Here is a 22,900-nt window from a genome sequence, read left to right on the forward strand (position 1 = left end):
GAGTTTTCTTTTTTAATTGCAGAATAAAATGATTTTATTTTCGCTAAAGACCTGCATCCATCCCATGTCTTTATTTTATAAATTAGTTTATCACTTAAAATATCAATTATTTGCTTAGGTAAATTTACTTACATTTATTTATTTCATGATTTTCTTTCTTTTCAACAAAGTAAATATTCATCTAACGTTCTCACTTTTGTTTAATTGCATTTTATGGTTTTAAATTTATAATTAGTTGACAATTACATTCAATAATAGTTCATGTTGTGATTTGTTTTGCCGTCCATTCCAAATTGTCACATATTTTGTTGCATACTTTTAGGCTGAATTTGTTCGTTTATAATTAAACAATTTCAAACTTTGTCGAAGCTTTGAGCTTAAAAGTTTTGCTTAAACGTTAAGTCAGTGCATTTTACCATTCCAGCTAAAAATTGTTTTTTCATTTCGATTGTTATTAACTCACACATCTAGTAGGACAGAATTTCTTACCTAAAAATAGATTGGCCAAAATTAGGCAAAACAATTTATTAGTAGACTTCAAATGGCCCTCTAGAGTAAACAGAAAAGACTTTTTAATACATTATACTAGATTAGGTTTAGTAAACCTAAGATTATTAGATTATTAGATTAGGTTTAGTAAAGAGAGTTAATAGTCTTAGTGGCTTAACCGAAAAAATACTTCCCCAATATACATACATATGTCACGATTTTGAAAATTATTTGTTATTTGTCATCCTTTGGTGCACAGTTTCACTTTATGTGTTTTTATCGATATCAAAGAACTCTTGGTATATTTATTTTTGTCCGATAGATTTGAGGTCATGCAAAAGTGGTTTAAGTTCAATAGGTCTCTTATAGTAATTTGGCCCTGTACTTAGTTTTTGTCCATCACGTCAGGATTTCGAGAAAAATTCGTTGAAATTATTTAAAACGACCTCAATTGCAATATTTTATATTTTTAACCTATTAATATATTAGGAATGATTTAAAAGCAAATTAAAATATATCAAAGACTCGTTTCTTTGTTCTGAAAGAAAAAAGAGGAAATTCTGAAATCTGTTAAAAATGTAGAAAAACTATTTTTAACTTTCTATAGTATACTTTTGGGTGCCTATTTTCTTTGTGATTACAAATCCCCTGATTTAACAAAATCTGGAGGTGATGGACAAAAACCGAGTATGACAAAAACCAGTCAGAATCAGCGTACCCGAATTAGTTAAGAACACCTCTCAAGTTAACGTCACCAAAAATCATGTCGGCCTGTGTTATCAATGACCAAAGAAGAATTTGAAACGTTTATAAATTTAGTTTCATTAAAAAGCATAGATGTAAGTGCAAAAGATTTTACGGATATAGGTGAAGACTACGTTTGTCACAACATCCAGCCTGAGACGAATGAAAAGATTACCGATTCTTTGAAGTACATATAGGCACAATAACTTAACGGCATTTTTTGGTTAGGTTTCCGATTCTTCACGGTTTATTTTTCAATGTCAGACTGCGCTGAATATGTGTATGTTGGGATAGAACTAATCCAAGGACTCAACCATTGATGATTACACCCTACAATCAGAAAACAAAAGCAAAGCTATTTCGATACTCGATATCGGTGCAATCAACGTTTTTAGGATAATTTTGGTTCGAAGGGAAATGCTGATAACGAGAGAAATAATAATGATGAAATGATAAGAAACCACTTTGTGCTTCTGTTCCGAAGCGATCCGTTGGTCACTGCCTTGCGCAACTGCAGGACCCTCAACCAGCAGTGTTTGTCAATAAGTCAGTCATCGTATCCATAAAGTCGTGTAATTTTTTTTTTCTGTACCAAACCTAATGCACATTTGTCTTTGTCCAATGCAAAAAACTGTTTTTCAACGTATTGCAGAAACAAATGATTAATATCCCCAAATTTGTGCCTGTTATGTTCGATGCATTCGCTATTTATTTCAACGATTTCTTTGCACTTGCATTGCAGAGAACCTGATATATTTATACCCTTGCAAAAAGGGTATATTAATTTTGGTCAGAAGTGTGCAACGCATAGGAGGAAGCATCTCCCACCATATAAAGAATATATATTCTTGATCAGCACGACGAGACGAGTTCAAATCGCCATGTCCGTTCGTCTGGATCAACGCAAACTCCTCCTAGACCGTAAGAGCTACAGAGCTGAAATTTTGCATGTAGGCTTGTATATACTGCAGGCGTTGTATATCTCGGATTCAGCCGGATCGGATCACTATATCATATGGCTCCCATACAAACGCCAAAGTCACGAACAGTGACTTTTCTTAATAACTTCGTTATTTTCTGAGCTATTGTCGTTAAATTTAATATTGGTAAGTTAATTACACATATAAACGACTATGCCAAATTTGATCAAGATCGGGTGACTATATCATATAGCTCTCATAGGAACGATCTTTCGAAAACAGTGACTTTTGTCAATTTCTTCGTTACTTTTGAAGCAATTGTCATAAAAATTTATATTTCTCAGTTTAGCATAACTATTAATGACTGTGCCAAATTTGATTGAGATCGGGCGACTATATCATATAGCTCCCATAGGAACAATCGGTGGTGAACATTGGCTTTGATCAATAACTTCGTTATTTCCTAAGCCGTTCTTTCGCAAGCATTAGACCTTTTACACATAAAACTTGCAAGGGTATACAAACACCTCGTATTTATATTTCAATAAGTTAAGCGTGAAATGAAGTTAAGGCTTGTATAAATAAATAAATACTTGAAACCTTTTATACAAAACCACTTTGCTATGTGGCTTACTTACAATTAAATATTTTAATAGTAAAAAACAATAGTTTTTTTGTTCGGTACCTTAATCGACTTTATTGCACTTGTTAGCATTAATTTGTACCTATTTAGAATTTATTATGATAAGCCCTTTGTCCGCTTCCAGAGAAATTGTTTTTCAGTTTACCAAAAATTTGCAAAATCAAAATCTTTTTGGTTATAGAGACTTAGAAAAAATTAACTAAAAAGGCCTTTGGAGTTTTGTAAATCTCATTGTCATATTCCATTGCTAGTTGCCATTAAAAAAGAGAAACCAGCCTCTCGGTACACGGGAATCAGAACGCTGATCATAGATATGGAAAAGATGCAGATAAGGTTCTACATCTCACAATCAGTCCCCACGGATCAGTGCACACGATTCACGAGTTCGAGGTGGTCGCACATTATCAGGGTAACAATTCAGAATTAAGAGTCCACAAATGTTTGCGCCACTTTTGGCCAAACATTTCCTCAACTACACGAATGTAGGGGCAGCTCATGTGCACGTGGAAGCCTATCCCTGGAAGTGATTCCAAGTTTCGATCCCAAGTCGGTCAACTTTTTGATGGATTGGCACTCAGTGAAGAATATTATCTTGAAAAAGTTTACCGGTGATACCAATATTTGTGTTTTTTCCCTTCGTGTTAACAAGATTTGTATCTCAGCGAAAAGGAAGTGCTAGATGTCTTACCACAAGTTTCGACCAAAGTTTGGCAAAGGTCTACAACGATGGAAAACTACTTCATCAAGGATCAATTCAAGTTTGTCTTCCGCATTCTTGAAGGCTAATATTTTCAAGACACTTTTTCGAACATTAAAATTACATTAATAATAAACTGTCGTGTATGTGGACAATCTGCCAACGATGAATTGTTACGAGAATTTGAACATCCATTTAAAGTCGACATTTTATACTGCAATTGGCACTTTTACCCAATTTCATAGTATCTTTGTATCAAACTAAATGATATTTCAAATAGATAAAGCTCAGTATCATTATCATTCATCATTGTAGGCAGCTAATTTCCTCATGTCAATTTCCAATCACGTCCTGTCCACAACACAAATTAACAATAAAAAACCAACAAAACAAAATCCAATCAAAGCAATTCTTTTGTAATTTTACAATTATTCGATTATTTACGACCTCAGCCGCCCACACATCGATCGGATCGACCGTTCCATCCGATGGCCACGAGGAAGTAAGTTCTCAAGTCATCATATTTGTATGTCGCTTCCACGAGAGTTTGGGACCAGCTGTCGGTATGACTTGATTTTGACAAAGAATAATATGATGGAGCCCTAAAACATAAACACACAAGCACTTCTGATCGATCACTAGCGAACTGCGATCGCTGACCAACAATATTTATACAGCTAAATGAGAAAACGTGACCGGCCACACTCAATTGCTAAAGTGTCAAGTTGAAGGCCCTTTGGAGCATCATCATCATCTTCATCATCCACATCCACATCATCGTCCGTCTCCGGTTTGCCTTCCTGGTGAGGGTGGGATGACGGGTACGGCGCCAGCGACTACGACGGAGACAGATGATGACGACACTTGGCTGCCTGGTGGCAGCTCTCAGAGTCTTAATGAAGTCGCACGATAAGATAATTATGTTTAAGTTTGTCTTTCGGTTTCTGTTTCTGTTTTTACTTCTTTTGCTGTTTCTTTTTGGCTGTGGCTGCCTCATAATATCATAATTAAAAATTGCAAAGACTTCCTCAAGAAGACTTCTGTGGCCTCCTCGTTTGCCTCACCTCATTCGGTTTGCCTCTCATGTCCGACAATTATTATGAAGTAATATTTTTTTAAACAATTCAAATGTTGGCTAAACAATCGTGTGTGTTTTGAATTTCTTCGTGGGGCTGTGCGCCGTGTGCGTTCGGTTTTATGAGCGGGTTTTACGATCCAACGATACAGTCAGTCAATCGCCTTAAAGAACTGTCAAATCATGCAAATAAATGTGCTTTTAAAGCGACAACCAATGGGCCAAATGGGTAGCCCAGCTTCAGACTCGACTCGACTCGACTCAACCAGAGACTAGAGATTTAAGGTGTTGTTCCGTGAGTTGCAGAAATACTCAGAGACAACCAAACAACGAAACAATGAAACAAGAAACCAACTTGGCCAGATTAACAACCGAACACAATGCAAAAGTCTTGCAAATGTTTATTGCTAGGAAGAACATGGAATACAAATTATGAGCAAATTAATTGATTAATTAATAGTTTAAGTGGGTAAGCCAAGAAGTACGTTTTATGGCAACATTACGACACTAAAACCAACTGCAAAGTGAATATTAAAGAGAAACATTAAATTCAAATAAAAATATATTAGAAAAATGCCACATCGAGATATTTTCTCATATATGTATATTTAACAGAGTTCGTAAAAAACAGTTGAATAAGTAACTCCAAACAGGACAATATTTACCTTAATGACTGCTAAACCATCACTAGGCATTAACCACTCTAACTTCTCTCATTCTCCCACCAATGCTAAATATTAATCAAAAGGTATTAAAGAAATGTTGAACCTAATCAGTTTCAAGGAACCATGCAGCTCTCAAATCTTCCTAATTCATAATGCTTGAGCAATCGGCAATAGGATTTTATCCATTGGCCTCCATAGAAATACTAATCAATTCTTAGCTGTCAAATTAGCAAACATTTCCTGGATCTTCGATATTCTTATTCGTCAAGCCAAGTCAAAATGAATAAACAGAAATCCCTCTCCAATGCCATGCGGCTTGTCACTTCACTTTGGCATGGGATTCCCCTTGCCTTCCATTCCTCTACACTCCAGCCTTTTGATGTTTTTTAACAACATAATCCAAAACTTAATAGCTTACACACTCTGAGGCATAGAAAGCAGAGGTCCGCAGTAAACCTTGAATATAGCTCATAGAAGAAAACACAAAATATTTTGGTTGTTGCAAAATTAGTTCCAATAATAATAAAATTAAAATCAAGGAGAGTAAATCAATTGTTTTGTGGGAAAGGGGGTATGGGGAGGGTAAAGGGTAAACACCCACCACAGTTCGAAGCAGTCGCCCTAAAAAGCCAATTGTCATTAAATTCACAAATCTCGATCCAAGTCGGTCGCTTTGTTGTGTCTATATAAAGATTAGAATTTTATGATGATTTCTTTTTCGGTGGAAATTGTAAACGAAATTGAGTTGATTGGCACCAGTTTGTCTCGGGACCGATAATGATTAATGGTTACAACCAGGCCCGGATCAAGTCCGAATACAGGCACTAAGTTTGGCAATAGCTGGCTCCTTCTCCTCTCACTGGCGGTTTTACCCCTATTGACCATTATCTTATTTTCAACTGTTTATAAAAACTGCATAATTTGAATGGGTAATAGAAGGTTAAAGAATGTTCATTATCTCATTAGTTTATCTATGTTAAGAACGTCAAATTGGTAAGCAATTTAATTAGCTTTTAAAAAGATTAAACCAACACTTTAGATGTCCCGGAAACTTGCTCAAAAAGGCGTTTTGCATATAATTAGTTTGTCATTTCTTTTATCTCCATTTCATTATAAAGGATTATCTCCTAGTTCGATGCCCCCCCCCCCCAAACAAAAAATATGTATGTATATTTTCAGTTGGAACCAATATTTGTCATTTTGATTCACAACCAGCAGCTTCATATCTTACCTCAACCCTGATGATTATTTGCAAAGGTGTTTGATCTGCAATCATTCCATATAAAATACTTTAAAAAAAATAATAGGTGTTGCTGTTTTTCCCCTTAGTGGACATCTCTTTATTTCACATCAATCATACGCCCACGGATGAGTGCAGAGATGGATCATTATAGAGATGCTGCAAAATTTTGCATTTTGTCTAAGGTACTTTTGTTTTTGGAAAGAGAAAGTTGAACTGAAATCGTAAATACACCCACATCGATTCTTGTTGCCAACTGATTTGACATTTTTAATTTAGCCAATCCTAATTTATTTGCATCTATTTGTCAAAGTTCTCTTCTTAATTTCAGTTGCTTTATGTCAATTATCTTGTTCTTACCAAATTTGTCAACCACAAAAAAAAAAAACGATAAAAGCAACAAAAGAATGTTTAACTAGCCATTTATCAAAATGTTTATCTGCAAGATTTACCAAATTAACATTTGGCTGACCCTGACTGACCGACTCACTGGCCAATTGGATTGTACTTGCAAAATTTCTGGCACATTGCAGCTTAATTTGAAAATTTATTACTTAACCTTTAATTTGTGCATAAACGGCTATTTAATTGTACTTCACGAATGCGAACACAGTATACAACACACACTTGACCTAAGCCAAGAAAAAGAGAGAAATAAAATACTCACCTTGGCCACAAAATCATTGTTCGGCCATAATCGTTGAATGGTTTTCTTTGTATTCGAATTTAGTTAGGGGCGCCGCAGATGCAATTTAAAATGTATTTGTGATTCAGATTGATCCAAATTAATATCTTGAGATTCATTTCCATATACTTTATGGCCAAACTGATTGAAATTTACTCACAAATAGGTCGAACTAAACCAAAATCTCGTAAAGCTGACCTGATTGAAAACAAACACAATACTCTGTGTATAAGTTGGCCAAATCTGTTTTTGAATCTTACTGCCTTTTCTTGTATCGCAATATTGCATTTTAAAGTTGATTATCTATTATATATGCCCCCGATTCTTAAATTCAATACAATAATATTTAAGGTTTTCCATTAACCAATTACTTGCCAATGGAAAAATTACAGAATAAGTCACATTAAATGAGCCCTAGCTGAGCAGATTGCTTTATACATACATTGTTTATGGCCTACAATCAACTCTTTTAGGGGGCCAAGTAGGCGTGGGCACTTTAATTATTAATTTTGGCTCTCTGTCTCTATTTCATTTTTATGGTTTTTGGTTTTATTTTGTTGTTTGTTGTTTGTTGTTGTTGCCCAATGCACGAGTCCGAGTGCTACAATTGCGCACTTCAAAACCAACAATTGTGCCACGGGTCGTGGCAGTCGCCTCTAATTGTCTGTCACCCGAAGAAGATGAAAAATGAGAGAGAGAGGGAGAGAGGGAGGCCCCTTCCCAGGCCATGGTTAATTATGCGCACATTATGCCCAATGAATGGGCTGGCGATTGCGTTCAAGAGGTGCAACATGAAGTTGGCGGATCATTGGGAAATACTCGAGCTCGGGTCCCCGGGCTTTTGTCTGAGTGTCTTCATTTATTAGATTTCTTTATGGGCCCACACGCCCCAGCTCCAGCCCCAGTCGCAGCCTCAACCTCAGCTCATCTCAACAGATCTTACCATCTCTCTCGCACTTTCTTAGCCTGTCTCTGTCAGTCTTTGCTGTTGTTGATGGCATCATTTCAGCAGCTTTTGTAATTTTATTTCGGCTGGTGGGAAGTTGCTGCTGATGCTGCTGCTGCTCCCTCAAAAAGAGTTCGTCGCTTAAGTCTTTCGTTTGCACTTTTTTATTTAATTATTTATTCCATTTTGTGTTAATTGAATGCGTGCCACACATGTGCCACAAGCATATGCCAGACATAATGGCAGCAATTGATGGCGTTGGCGTTGTGGTTTTCATTTTCGATGTTGTTGTTGTTGCTGCTATTGCAGCATCTAATAAAAACGAGAATTAATTTTCAAAAGATGCTAATTTGATTGATTGCATCTTTTTGGCAAATGCCAAAAGTTGCAATGATTATTGCATGGAAATTACTGTTGTATACAATTTCTGGGAGTGCTTTAAGTCGACGAATAATTATTCAATAATCCATCGGATGTGTCTTAAGCTAAATTAAATTAGACCTCTTTACATTACACAACTGCCAATAATTATTTCGCATCTTCATTAGGCACAGAGTAAAGTATCATATTAGATTCTAAATATAAATACAAATGTTGTACCATTTATTGTACTTGTAACGTTGTGGAATTGAATTCAACTAATGATTGATTAACAAGGTGCGATAAATTGAGTTTTGAATATAATTAATCTAAAAATTGCTCTTGCTATTCATATTATTAACTTAGTCCGGGCTTTACAAGTGATCCTAAAACATGTGAGCTACATCGAAATGTTGATTTAACACCCGAAAGACCACGCCCACAGCGGCCAGGGGACGTTGCCATGTTAATGTCGAAATAAAACCCGTTTCTGATTTAGGTGTGGTTCCGATCTCCGTACAAGTGAATGGACTAGCGTCGATTCTATATGCTATGTGGAGGTAAATCGAAAGTCGTTTTACCATTTAATAGACTCTTCCTTTCCGATAATCTTGGTCAAGTTCATGTGTTTCCTACTTCATCGTTGAGCACTTAATTAATTTGAAGTCTTTGGAATTCGCCATTTCCTTTCCTGCCCGGTAAATAGTCGATGATGCGGCAAATGGGGACATGCAAATTGTCCAGAGATGCTACTACCAGCCTCCACCAACATCGACGAGTTGCCATTGAATAGTTTAGGCCATATAAAGCCAAACTAATTAGCTTCCTGTTTAACAATCGCCAAATGTGGTCAAAACCACATCGCAGCAAGTAAATAAACAATTTAATTATAAATAAATAATTTCAAACAAATGCCTTGTCCGAACACAGAGATCCGAAGCCCATTTACATAGCTTGTAAATGCCTTCGCATGCGGCTTTCCCACTGTTTCATAAATAAAACTCAAATAAATCAGCCCAAAACAAAGTTTAGACAAGTTCAAGTTTTCGTATTGGGCTGTCAGTCGGCTCGGCGATTCGACGTTCTTACGCACATATAAGGCAACTGGACCATGTGGCAAAAGTGAATTTCAATTTCAATTCATTGAATCTGAATTTGAATTTGCATTTGTCTGACAATAAGTCGGACGACCCACGCGTGCCATTTACAAATGGTTTGTTATGGTTCTCGAATTGTGCTTGTCTTCCCATTGTGGGGATGCCCTTTTATTGGTTTCGTTCTGGTCCCCCCCGATTGTTGCCATCCTCCACCCAAAAATATTAAGCTGAAGGTGAGCAAAGTGTGCGTCACAATGTTTTCAAACCTTTGACGAATGATAAAGGCATAAATCTAATTGAATTCATTCTTTTGGAGTAACCAACCAATTTTTATTTCGACCATATTTTCAATTTTAAAAAAAATCTAAATTTGAGTAATCAAAAGGGGGGGTTGGGGGCTTTTTCATATTGTCGTTGAATTTGACTACAGAAACCCGAGGACCCATACCCATCTTGTTGGCTATACATGATTTATAGTTCCTTTGAATTGACACAGAGAACAATTTTTAAGTTAGACTCACAAATACCAGAGCCCGCAAAAATCAGTTGATCAACTGTTCAATATATATAAATATATATATCAAGAAATGACAGAATTTTTACTTATTGTTAGTTAACAGATCAATCGATTATTCAGGGGACCTCAAACAGTTCAGCGGCCCAATTGGTTTATGTCCCGGATGAAATAAGTGGGTTTTTTAAATGTTAAAATTATTGCCTTTACAACACCTGAAAGGTGGTAAGTTTAGGTTAAGAATATAGACGTGTATAGCAGACTAGGCGATGACCTCTCTATTTTCCATCGCTGTTTATATTATCAATATGAAGTCCACCCAATTTTTGTGTGAGCTGTGACAACTATCAGCTTTGACAACTATCAGTCACTGTTTAATAAGTTGGTTTATAACGAAATTGAATTGGTATGCAATTAAAGAAATAACTAGTTGTCAATAGTATCTCCTAGTCTTTACCTACATATAATCATACATTATATTCCGAATATGGAAAAAAGTGTGAGAAACACTTTTTATCTTGGATTCATGTTGAACATTTTCTTTCCTTTTGGCTTCAAAAAAGATACTTAGCTGAAGAATCCAAAGATCAGTTTGGTTATTTGGAAGAAGATATTTTGACCGGCTGGAGGTCTTTATGTTTTATTTTAACCTTTTCGGCTTAGGTGGTCAGTTGGCCAACTATTATTTTAGTTGTTTACTTATTTATTAGACCGACAAAAATGGTAGTGTAAAGCGATCAGCTAGTGCAAATACTTTGAATAGTTTTATTTTATCATAAATGTATTTTTCTTGTTTTTTACAATAAATTCGCAGAGTATTTTGAAATTGATCGAAGACCAAACGGGGTGAAGAAATTGCAATACTTTTTCGGAACCGACATATGGATCTGTGTAGTCTTGATGGATCCTTCTCCTTTTTGATTGGGATGTCACTGAGTGATCTGTTAAAATGAGGAGTATGGAGTAAGAGCCTTTGAGCATTGGATTGGCTAAATTTAATGAAAGTGCAACTAAATGTGGTAAATTAGTCTTCATTCGCAGACTCAGTGTGTTCTCATTTGGTCCATGCCTTTCCAGTCCAGCATTCATATAGATAGTTGAATTGTGCAATTGCCTTTCATTAACAGAAAAGTTGCGTTGGTTGTCAGCCAGACAAGGCATCACAAAAATTCGCTACTTGCTCGTTGCCTGCCCGCCTGCTCGGCTGCCCTGGTTTTGGTTTTGGTTTTGCTTTTGGTCTCAAACATGTAATAGCTCTTTAAAAGGTTGCAACTAAGCGCACACTCGAGGCTCAAATTGGGTCAACACAAAGTGTTATTATGTATGCAAGCAGCTAAGTAACTAACTTGGAAGTAACCAAGTATTTATAAAGCATGTATGTAGGTGCCGCCGCTTGTAGCTTTCCCAAGTCGGCTGCCATTTTGGCGTCATGCTACACATTTCGGTGTCCCGGGAGATGCACACTGATTAGTCTAAGGCTAAAGTTTAAGCGGTTAAACGTGAAACCTTAGTACGAACCTCAACCACATGTATGTATAGTGGTCGTGATTTTGACGGAGAACACCCAATTTACTGGTAATGTCGTCTCACAATCAATTGAATCTGACACATTGACAAAACGCATCAGTTTTTCTCTTATCCACGAAAGTCTGTTGTTACTCTAAGAGTGTCCCATTTGACCTTGTTTTAAAATTAAGAAAACCAATATCTATGTACAGACAAATAATTTATTCAACGAGCCAACTTGACAGTTTACAGGTTAGATTGCAAAATGTTATTCCATTAATCGACGCGGAATTCAGAACGGTTTATATTTATATATTAGTTTATATTAGTTTCTTCAATATAGGAACAAAGGACGACTGTAAGATATATTTGCCAGCCTAGAAGAAAGAATACAAATACATATATGTTACGGTCCTTGTCATGGAGTCAAAACTAAAAAAAAAAACAAAAGTCAAACTGCAATTAAGGACTCGGAGAGCAATAGTTGTTCAAATTTGTTTATCTTTTTTATTTTCAGTATCACAAAATCTTCAAACTCTGAACTTTTCACATGATCGACTGATCTAATCTTCGAATCATTTAAAAAAGTTCAAGGAAGTGTGTGTGTTGACTTCTGACTTCTTACACAATATAAAAGGCTGATCTAACCATTCTAAGACAAAACGATGACAAACTCGCGTCTTACTGGCTTTTTGGCCAAGACTTCTAAGTTAGATTAGAATTAGAATTCTAAATTAGATATATCTTTGAAAGTTAAAAATTGGTTTATTTAAAGGGAAATCACCAAAAACCAGAGGACTGGGGCTAACTTCGACCGCGTCAAAGTTTGTATACCCTTGCAACATTTTTGGTAACTCTTTCTCTAAAGCTAAAAAGGCTAATGTTTGCGAAAGAACGGCCTACATAGGAAATAACGGAGTTATTGATCAAAGTCACTGTTTTCGAAAGATCGTTCCTATGGGAGCTATATGATATAGTCACCCGATCTTGATCAAATTTGGCATAGTCGTTTATATGTGTAATTAACTCACCAATATTAAATTTCATGACAATAGCTCAGAAAATAACGAAGTTATTAAGAAAAGTCACTGTTCGTGACTTTGCCATTTGTATGGGAGCTATATGATATAGTGATCCGATCCGGCTGAATCCGAGATATACAAGCCTACATGCAAAATTTCAGCTCTGTAGCTCTTACGGTTTAGGAGGAGTTTGCGTTGATCCAGACGGACGGACGGACGGACATGGCTATTTGAACTCGTCTCGTCGTGCTGATCAAGAATATATATACTTTATATGGTCGGAGATGCTTCCTTCTATGCGTTGCACACTTTTGACCAAAATTAATATACCCTTTTTGCAAGGGTATAAAGATGTTATTCAATCGGTTTAGAATTGGCTAATTCTAGTCCTATTTTGTTCTATTCCTAGGTATTGGGCATTCACCCACCAATGAGTCAATAATATTAAACTCGATCTATAAATAGTCATGAAAGATGGACGTATAAGCGGACAAGGACAAACGGATAAAGGGACTCGGTTTTCATCTCTCATTTGGATCTACTAATTTCACATAATTTTAAAGCATCAACATATTTTGGCCTATTTCGATGACTTTTTCACAAAGGAATGCCAAATTTTGTCAAAGATAATTAATTAATGCAAAACGCGAGGTTTAACTGCTAAGTAAACGATTCTTGAACAGATATTCAAAAATCATATCAAAATCCAAACTATCATCCTTTATACTGGTTCACGGACCTCCTCAAGGTAGGAGGGCCCTTATTTGCAAGATACGTTTGAATTATATGCAGGAATGGGGGCCCTTCAACTTGTAAGCCCGGTGGGCCCTGTTTACATATATATTTAAAACAAACCCGAAACTTTCAAATTAACAATCGAACAACACCGACTTGACGACAAATAAGTTAGTCCTGAGCGACACCCAGGTGTGTATTGAACTTAATTTCAAAATTAAGATTCAGAGTTATTACTTACACAATGGTATCAAATTAAATATTGCCAAGGGGTATCCCAGCACTGTACCGAATTGAAGTGGCCACCGCATACCCTGTATAATAAGAGGTACATTTGTTATTCATGAAAGAGAATTTGTCTCCTTACCTTTGATAAAGCAATTGTTATTAATACCCCGCCGAGTATTGACAGTAGGGCCAGTATTATTGTGAGGTAGACTTTCCAGTCAGGATAGTAAAAAAGCCAATCGTCGTCTGAATAATATCGGTCAGATTCGTCGGATGATTTAACTGTTATAGGGCATGTTCCATTAGTACATTTGACTAGAGCAAAAATGAACAAAAAATTCCCACTTACGACATATCGCCGAAATAATCTGCAGAGTGCCCCAACCGATTTGCAAACCAGCTAGAACCCAGCAACCTGTCTTCAGTTCGCATCCGCAACAACATTTTTGGGCTAAACACATTTTACAAACTTAAAGAAAAACAAAAAGAAGAAATTTAATTTTGACTAATACAACAAATTGAAAGGCTTGACTGAAATTTGTCAACTAGCACGGCACGTACTACGACACGAACCATTTTTGAGACATGTCTCTATGCCCCTACTGCCGTTTGGAGGGGACTTGAATTGCCCCATCATTTTGTTGGTTGAATGAAGAATATTGCTGTGCTCTGAGTTTTTCATGTTCATTCATAAAGTAATCGACGCACTGAAGAAACAGCGCGGTTTGCGAAGTTGCCATTAAATTTTAGAGTGGGAAAGAGACTTCACTCTTATCCTTCCTGTATGAAGTAATACCCAAAATCCGGGTTAAGCTAAAGTTCACGTAACATTGTTCGTTTGTCTGTTAGTTCTTCCCATAGGGTGCATAAACAGAAAGAACCGACCCGATAAAGTACATATATTCTTGATAATTATCAACAGCCGATCTAGCTGTGCCCGTCCGCCTATATAAACGCCATGATATCGGAGACTATAAGGGCTAATGTCAGTAAATTTGTTATTTGTTATGCAGGTAGATCAAGTTTTTTTCATCTTTGACACGCCCCGTTTTTCCTCAAAAAACTTGGCATATTGCTGTACATTATAATATCCATCAATACACCGAAATGTGTTAAAGTCGGAATGAAAATAGACAAGTTATGTATAAAAGGAGTAAAAGTGTGCTTCGAAGAGTAACGAGATAGCAAATGATTAATATGCAGATTTATTAGACTTTTAAATCAGATTCAATATCATTAAAGCTAACTTCGGCTATGGCGAAGGTTATATACCCTATGCTATATCTTAAACTCTCTTTCTGTGTCGCAACATGACGCTACACAATACAAAGAAATGAAAAGTAATATGCTTGCCGTGAAGTTTGCAAATGTTTCATAGGCGACGTTCGAATTTCGTTGCAGTTTTTGACTATTATTTTTTAGTAGGTATAAGTATGTTTATATATACTTCTATAGTGGTTCGACTTGGGCAATTCAAAATCAGAGTTGTCCAAGAAGATTCAACAAGCTTTCTCATAAGTGATTCTTTAAGACAACTAAACTACAATCTCAAAAGGACAGCAATTTGTTTCCCTGCACCAAACGAAAGCCAATAACTTTTTTATGTTATTTGTACAAAAATTTGTAGTTAACTGAAAAGATCGTAAATTTTTCGATATAAGTCGAAGATGATATACCCTGTCAAAGGCCAAAAAATAATTAATCAGTAATTGAAAGATGCAAGGACCATATTATTAGCTCACTTTATGCGATTTTTCAAAAATAACTGGTTGTTCGAATAAATTTTAAAACTCTAAAAATTTTGAGTTTAGTTAAAAAGTAAATAATTACTTTCTGAATAATTTGTCATAGACAGCCCCATAGAGCTCTCTTGCAGGGTATGCAAAGGAATAGTGAATGTTGGACAGCGTGACAATAATATTTTTTACTTACTTTATTTTTGGCCATGCTTCAATGGTTGCAACGGGCAACGGCGGAGCCAATCGGCAGCCAAGAGCCACGTTTTTGAACCCGAGGGGTCAAGCGGCGCGTGTAGCGCAAAAAGCTAAGGCTTTGGCAGATTATGACACAGCCAATGGCCAAGACTTTAGCCAGACTGAGAGGTCTGATCACAATAGAATTTTGTTATTTTTTCGGGTGTACAAGCCAAGCTAATTGTAAGCCGAGTTTCCAAAGATCGTATTCGCGTTCGATCTTCACGCCCGAGTGCTTTGGCAGACCTTACTTTGGAGCTGAACTTGACATGCATTTGTCTATATGTACGAATGTATCTGCTATCAATCTATCTTTCGGTCCCCCTCGCTCTCAGTGCTCTAACTACTTTGTGCGTGTAGTTAAGTGGTGGTAGGTAGGCAGGTAGGTTGATGGCTTCATGGCTTCACCCTGCTCGCCAGTCTAGACTTGGCAAATGTAAACTGCATTGGGAATCGGCCTACGTTCGGCATTGAGGTATGTTCTAATTAAAAGCTTATTTAACTAAATGACAAAACCTAACAGCCAATAAAAAACCCATAAATTCTCCAAATTCTTCAGAGAAATCATTAATGATGAACCATTTGTAATAGAACTACGCAGATTTTTATATTTGAATTACAAAATAAAATTACTTGAAAGTTTAGTTAGTAGACTTATTGGTACGTGACTCGACTTACGTTACGTTACGTTGCTTGATGCGTTGTTACGTCTTAAAATGCCGGTTTGTTGGTGTGGCCTCTGTGCTGAGCAGCAACACAAATCCATTTTGCGGGGAAAAAGCCGGGTGAGAGCTTATCGATCTAAGCTCTTAAGAGAACTTGACAGGGTTGTCGAGTCTTTTTTGCCTGTGAGATGGAGATGGCATTAGGGAATAGGAGAGTTCAGTATGACTGATTCTAATATTGATACATCCAACTATCACTTAACTTAAGAAATCCTTTTGTTTTTCAATTATTACCCATTCGAAATGAAGATAATATTTTGCTCAAACATTATCAGTTGTGGCATCTTATATTGCAGTGCATTTGAGGTTCACTTGGAGGATATTTACAATGAGTGATGATATCATACGATTGCCCACTCCATATAGATAGATTCATCTGTTCGTGGTGCGACAAACGTTTTGCACTTAAAGATGCCTTTTAAAGAAAGACACAATAAATCAAAAAATGTATTACAATCGATCGGTGTAGGTATAGGAAAAGCCAATTACAAACAACAAACTTTTTCAGTCTAGACACAATAGAGACAAGTTAAGAGACGGAGTATGCTCTTCGATAAGTCGGTGCAAAATGAGCGGCAGTCGCTCTCTACCTCTCTGTTTCAGTCGATCGCTCTCACTCTCTTCGGGCCAGAAAAGCTGACATCATCACAGACCAAGCCAAGTTGGCCCAGCTGCTGGGTGTCAGAAGGCGGCTTATTTAATGCGCGTTTCGAGCACAAAACTCTTTTAGTATAGCGTTGGCGTGCCAGACAGACGGTTCGGTATTTTTTAGAGCGCACCGTGTAAAAAAATAACCAAAACGAGAAAAAAAGATACAAAATTAAAGAAAGAAACAAGAAAAGAAACCAACTCCAAGTACTTGAAAAACGAAAAAGTTGATATACTGATAAACGAATACTTTTAGCGCAGGCGGGGATCTAAAAAAGCCAACTGTGAAAACAAAAGTACTCACTTGTGCGATACGCAAATCCAAGTGAATATGAAACAAAGCCGGAGTAAACATTCAGCGATTGCAGATCTACATCCACAAACGTCGCTGATGTCAGTCAGACGCGGCGCGAATTGAAGTGTAGCCAACCAAGCGTTGAGTGTGAAACGCAAAACAAGCGAATTTAAAACGTTATGCCAAGTGCCTTGTTTTAGTTGTTAAGACTAAGCAGCAAAAGTTCATAGAAACAATTGTGCAAGAAAGTGAAAGACGAGAGCAACAAAAGGGAAAGGTTTCTCGTTTGGCTTACTTTGACTTTTCGGGGGCAAGTACTCTTGGCTTGTGCCTTGCTCTGACTCTTTTCAAGTGCAGGCCGGAGAAGTCTTTTCAGTCGGTTTAGTCGGTTCAGTTCCAGCAGCAGCAACAGCTGTTACAATTTCATTTATGCAGTCGTGTTTCCTTCATTAAGAGTCATTCAAAATTGGTTTTCAACAACATTTTTGTATTATTTTGAAGCTGACCACGCGCTTTTTTTGTTTTTAGTTTGCTATCCATTGCGTGTGTGTGTGTATGTGTGAGTGTTTGTGTGAGTGTGTGGCTATAATCAGCATATACATATACACAAGCATATTGTGTATGCATGTGTATTTAAAAAGCGGACTAACGACATTGATGGCAATTGCCAGTGCATTTTGATGCTGACCGCTTTTGTATCGAACAAGAGCCAGAAAAATAACCACACAAAAAACGTCAATATAAAACGCCTCCACAGCGGACATCTAGTTGAAAAACGAAAGAGAGATATTAGCAACCGACTCGTAATAACAAACAGGTAAGTCGAATTTGTCTACTTAGAGATCCATTTAATTTCAAATTGATGGAAAATCAAAAGACCCAAGCAACGAACTTGATAACTCTCAGATGACTTTTCTTTATAAAAGTTGTAAAGTTGTCGTTTTTCTATAAACATAGTTATCCCATTTGATACATGGGATACATTATTTTATCCACGAGATACAGCATTTTGCTAGTTGTAGAATCAAATATTCACAATGAATCATTGATCATTACTAATTCCCTAATGAAAGTTCAATGATTCTTCTAGCTACCTTGGCATGAGTTTACAATATTTTTGGCCGAATTAGTCATATATAGTTTTTTGTTGTTCAGGTTATAAGGAGATAAGCGACTTTTGTGTTTATATTTTAGAACATTTTATTGATCATATAGGTATGTGCCTGGGCATATATTGGCATGTGTATTCTAGATTTATGTCCACTTTGCATGCCTAAAATGTCAGAGAATAGAACTTGCGGTGCACATTAGTGCCAAATTACCAAAGGTGTTTGGCCCCCAATTGTCACCTCACAACATAAGACACCAAAAGGTAAAGATATCGAACAACTGGGTGCGGAATTTAAAGTTGATTTGATATTGCATTACCTTCTCCGTCATATTTATGGCCACGCGCCATTTTCTCAACTCCATCGGCCGAGCTGAATGTCAACAAGTTAAGAACTGTCGCTCGTCTGGGGCGTTTCAAGTTGACATTAAGCCCACTTTAACACTTTTTTGTTGTCCATTCATATTTTTCAGCTGCACTGAGTACATCCACTCTCTGAGAGCACCCGAGTCCCTATCAATATCATCTTGCTTTTATCTTGTATTTTAATTTTGTGTATTTAAAATGGTTGTGGAAATGCCATTAAAGTTTTTCTATAAGTAAATTTCTAAATATTACTAAATAACTTGGGGAATCAAAGCCAGTGCAAGCAATCTTCTAAAAGTAGTATTATTATATTTATATATATATAAATAATATATTGAATACTTAAAAAGCATTTCATGGAATGTCCCCCGCAACTCGCTCACTTATCAAGCCTGTTACTTCAATTTTGACACGTAGCCCTAGAAGGCAACTGACCAAAATTAAAAGAGTCGCATATATATTTTTTATATTTTTTGTTTAATCATTTTTCGCAATAATTTTTAATGGTTTTTTTGACGTTATTTACAATGCATAGCTTTTAATTTATGTCTATTATTTTGTCAAAATATTTTTGTTGCGATGCAAAACAAAATATAACAAAAGGAAAAAGACCGATTCAATGCAAAATTTGACATATTCAAAGTCATAATTATTAGCATTGCCTTTTGTGGCTGATCACAAAGAAAATGAGAATGAGAAAATGTAAAGACCCAAAATGAAACAAATACAAAAAAACTCAACATAAACAACTTGAAATTCTTAATAATTTATTCTCTAGCTGCGTTTCCAATGAACTTTTTGCAATTTGTTTGCATTTGGATTAAAAATCGGTCATCGCAAATAAACGGAATGCCAACGAAACAACAAAATTGTTTTCAGGGAATTATAATTATGTATATATTCTTCTCTAGTGTATTTCTAGGCTAGTCCTCAAGGCTTTGGCCTGGGCCTAATTAAATCATTTCCTTTGAACACTTTAATTGTAGGTTTGGCTTGCCTTTGGTCTGTTTTATGTAGCAAAATCACAGACGACATTGTCTCTGGGGCCACTCATTTTTCATCATGGTTAATTAAACCATAAACACCTCAAAACACGCTACCTTATTCAACACATATCAAGCCGCCACCCATATGACAAAATCGAAAACACAGCCACAAAGAGCAGAAAAACAAAAAGTCAACCCACACACTATTTCCCATTGGTTAATTTTTTAATTTTTTCAAGACAATGCCAAAGCAAAGCTAAGAGTCTAAAACCGAAAACTGCAGTCGAAAAAACAGCACCAATCGGCAATAGAAATATGCCGAATTTCATATCCCCTATAAAGTGAATATACATTGAGGCTTACAGCACTTAATTACGTTGTTAGATCTCTATTGAGAGAAAATGAATCTACCCTTTGGTAGGGTATAACAAAAGACAAAGCTATGACAAGTTTCGTTGTGTCTTGTATTAGTTTATTTGGTTTGGTTTTTTATTTTCGGTTTTGTTTAGGTTAATCAATTTAAATTACCTTCAATTAGAGTTTTTGTTCGTTTTTAAAGCCATGTAAAGCAAATAAACACTAAAAGTTTAATTCAAAATGCAAATGAAAATTCCAAACAATTTGTATCTAGTCTTGCTTCCCGGCGCTTGAGAAATTCATGCATGCATATTTATCTTTTATGGTCCACAGATATAGCCACGAAATCGACCACCCTCCCCCTTCTTAGACCTATGCTTTTGAGCGAGCAATTAACTATTTTATAGCTTCATTCGATATGCATAATAGTCAGATAGATGACTTCACAGCGAGCAGGAGCAGAGAGAAGTCATGGTCTGAGCCCCCGAGGAGGCTGGGCTCGTATCCAATGTTATGGTTGTGGGAGTTGGCGCATAAAACAAATAAAACAATAACAACAAATATGCAAATTAGTTTTGAGTCATCAAAAAACTCTAAAAGCATTGTGTAAATCATCGAAATATCCTAAATTATTGGCAGGGATCAGAGAACGAGCTGCGGAAATGTTTGTCATAGAAAAACCATAACATAAATTGTACCCAAAAAAGTGAGACCCAAAGTTTAATTGACTAAGAGACAATTGGAGAGAAAACTAACCAACAAATTAACCAAATTGTTGAAGTAGAAAAAATACGAAAAAAAAAACCAGAAGAAACCAAGAAATGATTAGAAAAACTTATAGAGTTATTTTGGATCTATCCAAATTTTAGTTCTATAGGTAATCGCCTCCTCATTTAAGTTGTTTTTTCATTTCATTTCAATTTTTTTTACCATAAACTACTTAATGACTTAAGGCACAAACTTGAATTAAAATAATTTGCTTTACAAGTGAAAGTTTTTATCAATTTGACTTTAGTTTTTCGTTCGTCTGCTGCAATTGTCTAAATATCAAAACGTTGTCGTTTGTCAGTCTTCACTAGTCCGATTAAAATGAGCTATCAAATTGGCACCCAAGTCTGGGGTTGTCTCTGTATGTGTGTGTGTGTGTGTGTGTGTGTCATTGAACCAACAAATCAAAGCCGCTTAAACATACAGAAAAAATAATAGTTTATAGTTGACAACGACACAGCTCAGGATTGATGACAAGCCAAAGTAATGCCAAATGGCAATTATCAGCGAGTGGCATAAAAAAAAAGAAGGAAAAAATCAACAAAATACAGAAATACTATAAACTAAAACCAGAGCCAAGCTGACAGCAGGCAAAAAGCCAAAATGTGTTCATTGACGTCACTTTTTTTTCATGAAATTAACAAACCGGCAAAAGCAAAAGGAAAAAAGAAGTACAAAACAAAACAAAACAAAAAATTGAAAAGAAAAAAATGTTTTAAAGTGGAGAAAATCCTCCACCCTGCTGAGCCGTGGCCAAAATCCCCTTGCGAACTAAAATAATTGCAAACAACCAACCAAGGCAATTAAGAGGCCAGTCACAGAAAGAGGTTTAATACAGTCTTTTTTGTTAAAGTCGACGATCGGGAATCTCACAAGTCAATATAAAATAATTATTAATTAAGTTCAGCATAAGCAAATGCAATCAAAGGACGGCCCAACTTATCGGTTGGGACATTCTGATCAAATTGAAGTAAAATACACAGAAGCTAGATTAGTTTATCGAAATGAGCTAAAACAAACTAGTAATTGAGAGAGTTCTCTGGAGTTTCACATTTAACATTTTTGGGGCACACTCATCTCGGGTACACAAGTTTTAGATATTGTCCAAAAGTCAAAAAATCGATGGGCCCGACCATGTTAAATTTCGATATCCATTAAGCTTAAATTTGCAAACTCCAAGTGAAGTTTAACATTTCCATTGGTCTCCATTGTCTTGTCCAAGTTGTCTTCTTCTTACTTTGGTTACTCTGCAGTCCCCGACCAAAACATTTGCCCCATTTGCCATGATTGGGCAGAGGTTAAGTCTCGTTTTAAGTGCTGCCAGTTGATTATTATTTGGCATAAATTATGTTTAACCAAAATTCTGCTGTTTGCTGTTTGATTTTTGTCTTGTTTTGCTTTTGTTGTATCTTTTTCTTCTCCTTCTTGCTTTTTTCCGAGTGATTCAGGGAAATCGCCTCTTGTTTTCTTTTGCTTGGCGCGGTGCCAATTACCAGCATGAAGGTCTTTGACTGCGCAACATCAGCAAAGGTAAAAACAAAGCAAGACGAAAACAAAATACGAGAAAAATAATAATATTAGCAACTAGAAATTTGTAACATTTTTGTTTCTTGCTCATGTTGTTGTTGCTATTATTTTGGTATATGACTTGTTTTTCATGCTTTTAATTTGTTTCATGTTGTTGTTTTTGCCAAAAGAAGGTGAGCAATTATAATTTTTGCTCTAAAAATGTAAAGGTTTCTTTTTTTTGTATATTTCACGCTCTTGAGCTGATTGGCTTGCAAATCGGCAATGAAAAATTAGTAATGCGATGACCCTGAAGATGAGATTCCTGAACAAATGAGTTTTGGGTGTGAATATTTCTTCTTATTCAATAGTTCGAGTGGATAACAGAAATCCTTTTCACTTACCACTAGCCGACTGAATGGTAAGACCATAAGTAATACTTAAAAAGTGTTGAGCAATTGAAATGGATTTCTTCCAGAGGTCTGATACGCAAACAAAACTAGTTTAATTTGGTTTACTTTGATTTATTAATTATCGTTTGCCTAACACCCAATTACCAGCAAAACTAGTAGCCATGCTATAAAATGATCAACAACTAATAA

At 36.1% G+C, this 22,900-nt stretch overlaps 2 protein-coding genes across 6 annotated transcripts in view; one reads left to right on the top strand and one right to left on the bottom strand.

Annotated features, from left to right (window-relative positions):
• Window positions 1-228: 228 nt before the first annotated feature.
• LOC26529082 lies at window positions 229-14,127 on the bottom strand. 2 transcript variants are annotated; one of them, XM_023176766.2, is made up of 4 exons: window positions 13,916-14,127; window positions 13,706-13,848; window positions 13,580-13,652; window positions 229-489 (listed from the first exon to the last, which is right to left on the bottom strand). In XM_023176766.2, exons 1-4 carry the CDS (start codon window positions 14,025-14,027, stop codon window positions 455-457), a joined length of 363 nt encoding a protein of 120 aa, XP_023032534.1. In that variant the 5' UTR covers window positions 14,028-14,127; the 3' UTR covers window positions 229-454. The 2 variants fall into 2 exon arrangements, with proteins under 2 accessions (XP_023032534.1, XP_023032533.1); XM_023176765.2 differs by lacking the exon at window positions 229-489 and adding an exon at window positions 11,785-11,958.
• Window positions 14,128-17,100: 2,973 nt separating this feature from the next.
• The window catches only part of LOC6643926 (pneumococcal serine-rich repeat protein), a 35,636-nt gene continuing 29,836 nt past the window's right edge, over window positions 17,101-22,900 (top strand). The window contains exon 1 of one of the 4 annotated variants that reach the window (XM_047010933.1): window positions 17,101-17,119. The gene's annotated coding sequence lies outside the window, so the exon portion shown is untranslated. Of the gene's footprint in view, window positions 17,120-17,143; window positions 17,485-22,900 lie in introns of those variants that run through there. The other 3 variants (XM_047010932.1, XM_047010935.1, XM_047010934.1) reach the window with 3 other exon arrangements.

The sequence above is a fragment of the Drosophila willistoni genome (genome assembly GCF_018902025.1).
Source record: "Drosophila willistoni isolate 14030-0811.24 chromosome 2R unlocalized genomic scaffold, UCI_dwil_1.1 Seg167, whole genome shotgun sequence".
NCBI classification, from domain to species: domain Eukaryota; kingdom Metazoa; phylum Arthropoda; class Insecta; order Diptera; family Drosophilidae; genus Drosophila; species Drosophila willistoni.